Source organism: Diceros bicornis, chromosome 27 (genome assembly GCF_020826845.1).
Source record: "Diceros bicornis minor isolate mBicDic1 chromosome 27, mDicBic1.mat.cur, whole genome shotgun sequence".
In the NCBI taxonomy this organism is placed as follows: Eukaryota; Metazoa; Chordata; class Mammalia; order Perissodactyla; family Rhinocerotidae; genus Diceros; species Diceros bicornis.
Genome location: NC_080766.1, coordinates 5,510,995 through 5,523,496, shown reverse-complemented (window position 1 = coordinate 5,523,496; position 12,502 = coordinate 5,510,995). Strand labels below are relative to the sequence as shown.

Sequence of the window (12,502 nt, the reverse complement as noted above, 5' to 3'; positions counted from 1 at the left end):
GCGCCACTAACGTGATATATTGTAAGTCCTCTGGAAGTTCACCTGGAGAGACTACTTCTAATAGAGATAATTTGGGAAGGTTTTAATGGATGTGATAATATTTGAATTGAGTCTTAAAAAATTGTTAGTATTAAAAATGTAGGCATGAAAAAGGAAGTGATATGGGTAGGAGGAGATTCTGAGTAGAGCAGATCATTTTTGACAAGGTAGATGACATGACGTATTTATGAATGGGGGTAGTTTGTGATTCCCCTGGACAGCAGTATGAACATCACCTGAACAGTATTAGCAATGCAACTTCTTGGCCCCACCCTAGACCTACAGAATCTGAAACTTGGGCTGGGGCCCAGAAATCTGTGTTTTTCACATCTTCCCGGTGATTCTTCTCCAGTTTGAGAACCACTGGACTAGAATATATACTCAGAAAAGTGTTGGTAGGTATTAAGATTGGAAAAATGGATTGGTCCAGATCTTGATTTAGGCTTTTGAATTTTGTAGGAGGATTTGTAGGTTCAAGGACAAAGCAGTGCCATCATTAACTAATCTTAAAATATTGCTTTAAGATAGACTAGAGGAGGTAAAGAATTAAAGCCTAGACCAAAGAAGGAAGCTATTGGATTATTTCAGAAAAGGGGTAATTGAGGGCTTGGCTGGGTAGTGGCAATGAAAATGTAGAGACGGGAACAGTTTAAAGAAATATGGAAATAAAGTATTTAGGATCTGGTTGAATGTGGAGACAAGGCATAAAGAATTTTATGAAATTGCATTGGGTTTCTAGTCCAAATGTCTGGGAATATGGTGGTAGTATTAACAATAAATGGTAGAAGGAACAATTAAGGAATCTAAATGAACAGTAGAATTTTTGACTGTCGGGTTTGAAGAGTTAGTGGATTCTAAAAAAAGGAAGAACAAATTATTAATCATTAGCCAAAATGGACATTTTTATTAATCTTGAGGATACTCATGCTCATTTAAGAACAATGCATTTTCAAGTAACTGATGATAAAGTTTATCGAAATGTAGAATCCATAATTTCTTTTCCTTTTTTAGCAATACTTCAGTAATTCAAGGATAAGGCTTTTTAATAGAGGCTGCTTCTGTGTTTTCGAGTTAATTTACCTATGATAGTTTTAAATTTAAAATTTTCTTTCAGGTTTTAATTTGAGGATAGGGGACCAAATGTCAATAAAAGTAATAATGTATCAAATTTGGTCAAATGAGTTGTCTCTCATTATCAAGTTCACAAAGAGAAATTAAAGTCTAGAGTTCTAAAGAGGTTAAGATGCCAAATTCCTCCCTTACCAGGAGATTGCTTAATCAGAGCCAGTGGGTCTCTGTGTGCCTCTATCCTTAGTGCTGGGGAATTTTCAGGAGCTGTAGCGTCGGTTGTCTTCCTCCAATTGGGAGTGGCTCCTTTTGCACCTCTACAGGAGAATTATTTAACCCCCAATCTCTTTTGTGTCTTACTCTGTTAAGAATCCAGAAGGTCAGTAGAGCAAATATTTATTACCCTACCAGCCCAACACCCATTAAATTTAGAAACACTAGCAATTCCTTGAAAGGAGTACATGGTACAGTTGACTCATATTGCTTTGCCAGTAGGATTTAGTGATATCTGAAGGAAGATGGGTGCACAGAAAACAGAGTACCCAGTCAGTTTTGGTTGCAGCCTTACCAAGGTGCCAGTCAGTTGTGCCAACTGCCAGAGTCTGTGATTTGTACTTAAATTTTACTGGGAAAATTCATCAAGTGGTTAATTTTGCCACTGTATGTTTAACATCTTGTGGGGGTTGAGAGCACTTAACTCAAACATTTCTTTTCCCTTGAAAGTTGTATCTGAATTTCTGTCTTGCAGAGTTTACAGATTACTGTGGATGGCAGCCCTGGGCACCAGGTCGTGCTTGATGTTTCCTCCTTTAGATTTCCTTCATATTAAAGCTTTTCATTTCCATGTCTTCTGTATTGTCCTGGTACTCCTGTGCTGCAGTAAGTGTGGATTCTGTTTAGTGGCACAGCTTCGATACTGCCTCTTGTGAAGAGTACATCACTGACTTGTCATGTGTAAAGGTCAAAGCACAATCTCCATGAGGCTCCAGCCTTGCAGTCTCCACAGCCCTGGTGTTCAGCCCTTGTCTCTGGATTTCTCTGTCCTCAACCTCATGCCAACACATTTTTAGTCCTGTGCTGCCTTGGCTGTTGCCACTCCCCCTGAAATTCTTAGGCCTGTTGAGCTAAAATCATAGAAGCACTCCTGTTGGCCCCATATTTGTATTATTCAGATAATAACCATAAACAGGTACCTGAAATGACCTGCTTTTGATGTTTCTGACGTGTGTGCTCATAGGAGCCCAGTGAAGACAATATTTTTTCTGCCACCTGCTCTTCTAGACCTTTTCTTTACTCTGCTTTTAACTATTCTAGGCCTTACATAATTTGTTCTAATTCACTGGCAGTGCAAACATTCGTTTTTGTCACATTACTGTCAGCAATAGTAGGATGTGCCATTTCAGGTAAACATAGCTGGTTTTGTTTTTGTTTACATTTTAGACTATTGTTAAGTTGGCCCCTCTTGTCTTCCTTTTCCTTCCTCTTTGCTTTTGGGCCCAGGCTTTCATATTCTTCAATTATCTCTTGTAAGATTTCCCATAATATCAGAGATGAAAGTCAAGGAATTCTGAGTTTGTCAAAAAGCATTCGTCAAATCAAACAGATTTTGTCCCCTCTTGTTTCCCTGACTTAATAAAATCTTACCAGCTCAACATCAAACCTAGAACTGACCTCTTATTTTCTTTTTTTGCAGTGTCGCTTTTCCTTAATCACCCCCTGAGGCCTAACTTTGAGTTCCTGGGTCAGTTTCCTCTGTGGCGCTGTGCCATACCATATATTGTGCTCTGTAATAACTAGTAATTTGAAATGCACCTGAAATGCTTCAGGTGTTTGAAGGTAGTCTCCTAGTTTTTTTTACTTTTTAGGTATGTATAGATTTTATGTTACCTTATATAGCAGTCTTAGTCTTCCAGGTGTGTTTTTTTGCTTGCTCTTACCATGGACTTCATCTATGTCTTTAAAGGAGCATCTTGGCACAGTTGGATTTCCAGTCTGGTTCACTCTGAGATTTCCATCCTGCAGTTAACTTCTGTCCCTCTGTTAGGTCTCTTTGGAACCAGTCACTCTTCCTTTCTAATGAGGAGCAACTAAAATACTTTTTTCCCCCTAATTCCATCTTTAAGAAGACATAATTTGGTATGTATATTTCCTTTTTCTTTTTTCATATCTGGCCAGTCTAGCTTCTAAGAGTGAACCTATTCTTAGGGAAGTCCCTCTCTTCTTCCATCTTAATCAGCATGACCTCCTTCAGTTTTTTAAATTTTTTTCGACTCTCCCACTATTATTTTAAGTATATCATCTTTTTTAAACAAATTTAGTTCTTCTTGAGACTGAGCAACAGCTACTTAAAAGCTAGTGTTTGAGACACGGGCCTTTTAAATTTCACTTTTGGCCGTTGGATTTGTAATAATTCCATTGAGTTTTTTTTCTGACTCAGCCTAAGAATTGATTTATGCACTATATAATTAGGAGCCCGACCCTTCTTCAACTGTTCACTTCAGCAACTCCACTGGCCATCTTTGTTGAACTCAGATAAAATCTTGACATCTACAGCTTTGATTAGATTTATGTACTTATCAATCCCAGAAGCTACTTGAGACCACATTATTATGACAGTGACTCTAGAAGCCTTTGGACAAGGCACATAAACCTAAGAGCTATTCTTTGAGAACAAAATTAAGAGAGAGAGGGACAGAATTAGGTCAGTCGATCTAGGACTAATAATAACAATTTAAAGGCTAGATATTCACACACTAGTGTTCTAAGACCCATATGAACTTAACCAACTTTTCAGTTTAATCCTCTGCTTGTAGTCTTTGTTGAGAAACCAGGCAGAAGGAACAAAAAAATTTTTACCTACTAATGTCTAAAAGGCCTATATGACTAAAAGACATTTAAAAAAATTCTGTAATATAATCAGTGCCTCAGCCATACCTGCAGTACCATCTGTGGCCAGGCCATGCTAAATTGAAGTCAGATGCAGAGCTCTCCTTAGCCCATGCTAGTTAAGACGTTATCATGTGCACACACATCTGTGGATACCGTCAGCTGCAGGCACACAAAAAGGTTTGTTCACCCCATATTTTCATTTAATGTTCCTATACATTTCCTTGAGCATGTCTTTTGGGGTTCCCTTGTCTGTGTGTCAATTTTAATGTTTATGAGGGAAGCATTTAATATATTACTCTCCCTAGTGAGTTTAGAATCAAATGAAAAATTGACAGGGATCAAAATTTATCTAAAGCCTTGAAAATGAGCCTGCTGTTTACCTTCTTTGGATCTACTTAAGAGAAAAAGTTGGGTTTTTAAGCAGGTAATCAGCCACGTGGAGGACCCTGACCTGCCTCACATCATATGGATGCAGAAAACTAAAGGAGATGAGAGCCTTCTGGGAGTGATCTTGTAATGGATATTCCTGCTGTGGTTGGTAGCTTCGACTAGATAATCATGAAGATTCCTTTTAATAGTAAGATTATATGGAATATTAAGATTTAGAGATGCTTACTCCATTTTTCGTTTTGTAAAAGGTTTAGTCTTATTATGTTCACAGAACCTATTGAAGACCTTAATGTTGCCACAATACCACCTTAAGGAGTAGTGAGCTGAACAAACAATATGCTTTATTGAGCCCCCAAAAGAACTGGGTTTTAGGTTGCTTGCTACTAAAGATTATGTCCTGTGCAGATTCCAAACAACTTTTTTTTTTCTTCTGAGGAAGATCAGCCCTGAGCTAACATCTGCCAATCTTCCTCTTTTTTCTGAGGGAGACTGGCCCTGAGCTAACATCCGTGCCCATCTTCCTCTAGTTTATATGGGACGCCGCCACAGCATGGCTCGGCAAGCAGTGTATCGGTGCGCGCCCGGCATCCGAACTGGCAAACCCTGGGTCGCTGCAGCAGAGCGCGCGCCCTTAACCTCTTGTGCTGCCGGGCCGGCCCCGCAAACAACTTTTAACTTATTAGAATCTATTTCTAAATCATTTTGGTGGTTTTTTTGTTTATGACTTTAATTTTAGATTTTCTTTAGATTGTCCTGATAGAAAAAGTCAAATGACAAGTGACTGCTTCTTTTGAACAGAGCTTTTCTTTGTCTTCTTCATTCTTAATGGAAAACTGTAAAAACATGAAATAAAAAATGAATCCTCAAGTTTCTATTAAGCCATGAAGCATTGTATTTGCTGAATCTAGGATATACTTTGTATGTCAATGAGTATTGAACTAAATAGTTGAAACTCAGCAGTAGCTTTCTAATAGATTTTATTTGGGAGTGGCTTGTCTGCCTGCTAAAAGTGAGTAAAATTTGTTGTAATTAATCACACTTGGAAACAAATAGTTAACCATTTCATACTGATGGCAATGAAAAAGTCACCAAAGTAAGCTTAACCTCGCCATTTTCTTAGAACAAAGTGCACTGGTAGTAATAGCTCTTGTTATGTCCCAGGAATTATCCTAGATTTTAATATATTATCTTACTTAGTTCTTCAGTAGCTCTATGAGTAAGATGATGTTAAATTCATTTTACAGGAAACTTAGACTGAGAAGTTTAATAACTTTGCTAAGGTTACACAGCTAATAAATGACAAAGTCAGGTCTGTCAGTCTCCAAAATCTGTACTCTTTCCACAGTGCTGCCGATCTACTTGCTTTATTTTTCCATCTGACTCTAAAAAAATACCCATAGGCAAGGGTAAACCTTGATGTGTAGTTAGTAACAAAGTAGAGAATGTAAATGTAGAATTGTACTTATAAAGTAGCCTCCAGAAAATAAATGAGAACGTTGAAATTTGAGGAAAAAGTTTGAAACAAAATAGTTTCGTTTTTAAATTTTTAAAAATTGAACAAATTTTATACTTATAGAAAACATAGTACAGTTATCAACAACAGGAAAGTAACATTGGTGTAATATTCACTAAATTACAGACTTTATTAGAAATTTACCAGTTTTTCCACCAATAATGCTCTTTTTCTGTCCCAGGATGTTATTTCTGATCTCACATTGTATTTTGTTGTTATTTCCCCTTAGTCTCTTCCATTTTGTAACAGTTCTTCAGTTTTTCCTTGTCTTCATCACCTTGACACATTTGAAGAGTGCTGATCAGGTTTTTTTTACAGTATCCCTCAGTTTGGGTTTGTTTGATGATTTCTCATCATTGGAATGAGTTTATGCATTTTTGGCAGAAGTACCACAAAAATGCCATTGAGCCACTCTTGGTGCATCATATCAAGACATTTATGATAATGCTATGTTTCATTTCTTACTGGTGATATTTACCTTGATGGCTTGGTTAAGTTTATGTCTGTGGGGTTTCTCTACTCTGAAGTTACTATCTTTCTATTTGTAGTTGATAAATGTCTTGAGGGAGATACTTTGAGACTGCAAATCATGAATCTCCTCAAGCTTTTGCCCACATGGTATTAGTGTTGATCCATGGATCTTGTCTGCAGCATTTATTACTGTGTGTTTGCCTAATGGTGATTCTCTGTTTCTCTCTTTCCTTCTGTGTTTATTAATTGGGGTTCTACTCTGAAGAAGAGCTGTCTCATCTCCAACGTTTATTTATTTATTTGATTATTTATTTCTGTCAGTATGGACTCATGGATATTTATCTGGTTCCATGGATTAAAGTCCGATACTATCATTATTTATTGTTCTAGCTTGGATTGTTCTAGCTCGAGCCATTAGGAGCTCCTCCAGGTTGGCTCTTGTGTTCTTATATCTCATCATTTTTTCAGCATTTCATTACTTTCTAGCACTACAAAATGTTCCACTCTCATCTTGTATTTTCCCTGCTACAGCCCTGCTGGAGGAAGGCTTGAAAAGCCCAAATTCCTTTTATTGGAGAACAGTGTTTAGAAACGAAAATGTGGGCACTAAGTGTGTATATTGCTACTGAGGTGTCGTTGCTCCTAGCCCCTCTCAGTGGACCGAGCTAGGAAATATGTGTATGTATGTAGCTACATTACCAGTGAATAACATAATCATACTGCAGAGGGTGGGGAAAAGATTAACAATGTTTATTTTAGGTTTTTAGAAAATGAGCAAATTTACTCAGTGCATAGATTGCATTAATATGTGTTCGACAGATTAGTGGAGGCATGTATTATAGCCATTTTTTGAAGCTCTTAGAATGAAAGGTAATTGTGATATGTCTTCTGGTTTGTTAATCAGATTTAAAAAGTGGATGGATTCACTGTAAACAAGTGATGAAATTAACGTTAGTGAACAGCTTGACGCCTGTGAGCTGTGAGGTGTTTGAAATAATGAAAGTTGATGACAGTGGGAGATTTCAGGGAGGAAAATGACAGGGATGTGAATGGACAACTAATAGAAGTAAAGTCATGCTTGATACTGTGTTAATGATCTAGTCTATTATTACCTGGATTTAGAAATACAGAAATTTAGAAAGAGGGTTGTTTGCTCGGTGACAAACTAGTATTTGGTAGTCTTCGTTGTTACATCAGAAAAAAGGAGAACGCAGTTAAGAAACAGATAACCGTATTTTAGTTGATCACTTTATATGATATTTTTTGGATTCCTAAACTGCTACATTTGTATTATTTCTATACATTTGTGTATTAGTCAGCTCCAGCTGCCGTAACAAAATACCACAGACTTGGTGGCTTAAAGAACAGAACTTTGTTTTCTCAGAGTTCTGGAGGCTGGAAGCCTGAGATCAGGATGCCAGCGTTGTTGGGTTCTCGTGAAGATGCTCTTCCTGGCTATAGACAGCTGCTTGCTCTCTGTGGCCTAACCAAGGTCTTTCCTCGGTGCATGTGTGTCCTCTTCTTATAAAGCCGCTAATCCTGTCTGATTAGGACCCTTTCCTTATGATATCATTTAACCTTCATTACCTCTTAGAAGCCCTGTCTGCAAATACAGTCACATTGGGGTTTAAGACTTCAATGCAAATTTTACGGGGACACATTTCAGTCCTTAGTAATTTGGATGACGTATTTTAGTATTCCTAAATAATGAATGTAATTTTACCTTAATAGGTTTACGTTAAGTCTGTCTTTTAACAGTTTTAACAGGGAATGAATCTGTGCTCATTCTCACAATAATTTGCCTTGGTAAATCTTTCTTTGGTTATATCTCTGCCCTTCTCTTCAACTCCCCTTATATCATGGCGTGCTTTTGGCCTTGGTCATAACGTCTTTCAGCAGTATTCATATAGTTTCTGTAAATTATAGTAAATTGCATTGCAGTAGTGTTTGTTATGCCCTTTAAAATGAAAAACAGGTTTGTACCAATCCCTGATGAACTGCTGATCTTGATCCCCTGTTTCTTAGACCATTTTCTTGAAAAATTTAGAACTGTAGTAATAGTTGATTTTAAAGATCCAGGTAAATATTGTTCCTTTTTTTGCAGCAACTTGAGCATTATTCTGGCCATTATGTTAAGACTGTAACTTAATAGAATAGAAAAGAAAAGGAAAAATGGAAGATGTGTTGCTTGCTGTACTGTGGCCTGGTAGAGCACATTCAGGTGATGATGTTGTGGTATCAGCTCTCATTAGCTGAGTGCCTAGATAGCGCTTATAGCACAGGAGACAAAATTCAAAGTATAAGGGCAATGTATCATATAGTTTTACATATTTTAAGGAAAATATTGATGAGCAATAGTGTTATAGTGAATGTTATAGTGTTATGTTAATGTTATAATGAATTAGCAGTGTTTGGCGTAGTATTAAACAGTGTAAGAAGATATGTAAATTTTAACCAGCTTTTTTATATCCCTTCAAAGATATTTTGGCAAACCTATTGGAGGTGTTGCCCACAAGGACTTTTATGGTGTTACATTTGGGTTCAGCTATATGAGGCAGGGTATTAGTAGTTGAATCTTGGTGAATGAGGGAAGCTATAATGAAAATAGAAGCTGAGAAAGTAGAAAGCTTCTCTTCTAAGGAGATAAACTCAGCCTATAAATAGGAAGTGAATAAAGTTGTAAGTAGATATGGATTAAGGCAAGCTATTTGGGACTGAGGAGAGGAAAAATGTGAGACTGTCAGGTACCTATTTTTTATGTGGCACATAATGGTGTTGTGGTGGCCAAAAAGAGGCAATAAAGCTGGTCAGACATTCTAGTGAAGAGAAAATTTAAAGCCAGGAAACCACTGTTTATCTAATATTCTTTCTTTTTTGGTCTGTAGTGGTTTGGAAAAGTCTGTCCTACTCAGGGTCATCATAGTAGTAATTTTTACTTTCCAGCTAGTAAGGACTATAAGATCTGGAGGGGATACAAGTTCACAGAGATAATATCCTCTAGCTTTCTTTTTTATCCATACACGTTCCTAGAAACATTGGAGACATGTGCTAGCTACCTGGTGTTGTAATTTGGAATTGTCAGAGAACTGTGAAGGGTCTGAGATTTTATCTAAGTTAGCTTGCCACAGTTTCATGGGTGCTGGCAGGACACATGAAACTCCTGGGTCAAAGATAACGGACTTGATTACTCATGGCACAGTAAGCAGCTTGAGCTTCATATTCACAATGGTTCCCCTTGCCCCTCAAGTTCCGCAAAGGTGATGCGAGTGGCCCAGGTGGATCCTGCACTCACAGTAGGTTTTCATCACAGAGGAGGAACCCCAAGTTTAGGGAACCCTAATTTTTATAATGATCTGCAAGCATATCTGGCTGACCATTGCCCCAGAAGGAGACATTGTCAAGATTATACTGGGCAGTATAGACAGGCTCCCTGTTCTTGAGGGAGACATCCTCTCTATTTTTCAAGGCTGTTTCCTATAAATAACTCTGAAAAGATGAAGGCAGTCAAGGCCTCTTTTTGAAAAACTAGAAATAAAGAGACTCATGGAAAATTGTCTCCTAATAGGAAGTGATTAGTGTGAAAAGTACTTGAGCTCTGAGTGTTCTTGGCTTTTGTACTCTGCTCTAGTTTTCCCAGCTTTTAAATCAGTTGGCAAACTTTTCCTGTAAAGGGGCAGATATTAAATATTTTAGGCTTTGTGAGCCATATGATTTCTGTCACAACCCTTCAACTCAGCTGCTGTAGCAGGAAAGCAGCCATTGATAATAGGTAAATGGATGAACCTGGCTGTGTTCCAATTAAACTTTATGGACATTGAAATTTGAATTTCATATGATTTTCACACATCACAAAATATTTTTTTCAACCGTTTAAAAATGTAGCTCGTGGGTTGTACAAAAACAGGTGGCAGGCCAAATTTGGCCTGTAGTCTATAGTTTGCCAACTTGTTTTATATGATGAATTTTTAAAATATAATTCATTGTTTTAATACAGCAGTCTTCCATATTAACATTTTATAGCAGTTGATAGTTCTAAATGTTTTCTCATAAATTATGCCAATTTAGTTTCAGGGTAAACCTGCAAGATAAGCATTATTATATCCATTTCATGGTGAGGAAACTAATGCATAGAGAAGGATGATGACCTACCCAATTCATAAAACTAGTTAAGTGACAGAGCCAAGACCGATTATATTCTGGACTCTTTTATCCATAATATGGTACAGTTTAAACTTTCATAATCAGAGCATTACGCCACTGTATCTTTAATACTCATTTGTTGCCAGAATGCTTAGAGTTCAGTCTAATAAGTAATAATGACAATAATAATGCATACTCATTTCTAATTTTCTTTATTACTATATTCTACTGTCTAGCTATTTTAATATTTAATAATTGGTATTTTGACAAAAGCTAGATATGGGACATGAAGGGTATTTGTTACAAAGTTTGGTAAAGTTTTGGAAGTCGGACAGTGCAGTCATTCATATATTCTATTTATTTTCCACATTTTCAAAGATAATAGTTAATTTTATTTTCAGATGTATGCCATGAAAATAAACAGTATAGAACTTTTTCTCCCCCTAAATCATTTATGTTCATGGTTAACTAATGTTTTAATTTATCTAGTAAGTTTTATCCAAATTTTGAACGTGAGATGTTGGGAACGTTTTCTATAATAATGTACTTTTTGGATTGCTTCCCTGTCAGGTGGTTGAAGATTACGCTGGAAGATGGCAGGTCCCTTTGCCACAGCTTCAGGTTCTTCAGACTGCACTTTGCTGTTTTACATCAGCCAGTGCATCGTTCCCAGATGAATGTGAGCACGTACAATATGTTTTGAGTAGCCTTGCTTTGTAAGTACTCTTTACTTCTTATCGAAGTATTATTTTTCTTGATGTATTTGAGAATTGTTTTTTGATTATTTTCTCTGTGGAAGGAACCTTTTCTAAAGCCTTCCTTCAAAAATAAATTTCCATTTCTTCATTTAAGTATCTAGATTTAATTTTGAACATGTAACCACAATTTTACTTTTAGTTTTAGAGTTAATTGGAATTGTTACAGATTCTTATGGTCACTACCAGCACTATCCTTTTTAATTCCCCAGATTGCCTTGGCCAGCTCTAATGGTAAGTCCCAGAATACAGCAATTGAGGCCATCATAGTTAGCAGAGGGACCTTAAATCAGGCCAGAAAGAAGTTAGGCAACCCCTGGTTTTTAAAAATACTTGTAGAGGACTTTGAGTTAAGGATCACAAACTGAGCACTTGTGTTTATCCTTTTTGCCCTCCTAGATCCTACTAAAATTATAGTAAAGAAGTAAGAGAAGTAGAGTGGAAAAAAAATAGAGAAGAGTCAGCAGTGAATGAAAGATTTCAGCAATTTTCTGGGGGACAGAAAACAGAGGAGTGGTCATTGAAACATGGCAGAGCTAGTGACAACTTGATTTTTTTTTTTTTGTGCCTCAGACTGCGCTCACATCACAGTAGTGTGTTCTGAAATCATTTATCAACATTACAAAATGCAATAGAAAATATCAGAGTACGTCTCGTAGGACAAGCATTATTTTGTGAAACTCTTATTGTTTTATATATTTATTTATGTATGTGTATACTTGATTATTTGTAAAACATTTTTTAAAACTGTGGGTAGGAGTTAAAATTATTTTATGCCTTGTAAGATAGGAGGAAGACAGTCTGTCCTGCCTCCCTCTCCGCAGAATCCTAGAGAGGTGTAAAATTGAACATGCAAGGTATGAAATAGAGAGTAGGAAATGAGATACTTCTGAAGAATGCAGATAAAAGAGTTAATTGCAGTTTTTCCATTCAGGCCAATCACCAGGCCTTAAGGCCAGAGTAGGGTGGGGAAACAATGTTTGCTGCTTTTTTTTTTCCTCTAAAGAAATTAAGTGACTTGGAATGCAAAGTGACCTTTGCATTCTGGCAATTAAAGCTTCCTCTTTGAGACAGCTAGCTAGTCACTTAATTATCCTAGAGAAAAACTCAACAGTCACTAAGCTCTAGACATGCTCATAGGGCTCCCGATTAATCTGCTTATGGCCTTATTCTTAAATATTAATGGGTATTCAAGAATCATCAGACATTTGAGGAGTGCCTTCAACATGAAAAAAGT

General features: G+C 36.9%; 1 protein-coding gene across 2 annotated transcripts in view; it reads left to right on the top strand.

The window, feature by feature from the left end:
- ZNF654 (zinc finger protein 654) overlaps positions 1 to 12,502 on the top strand; it is a 79,142-nt gene that overhangs the window by 13,228 nt on the left and 53,412 nt on the right. For both annotated transcript variants that reach the window (XM_058570680.1, XM_058570679.1), the window contains exon 2: positions 11,081 to 11,226. In XM_058570680.1, the coding sequence (XP_058426663.1) occupies positions 11,081 to 11,226 (146 nt within the window). The remainder of the gene's footprint in view (positions 1 to 11,080; positions 11,227 to 12,502) is intronic.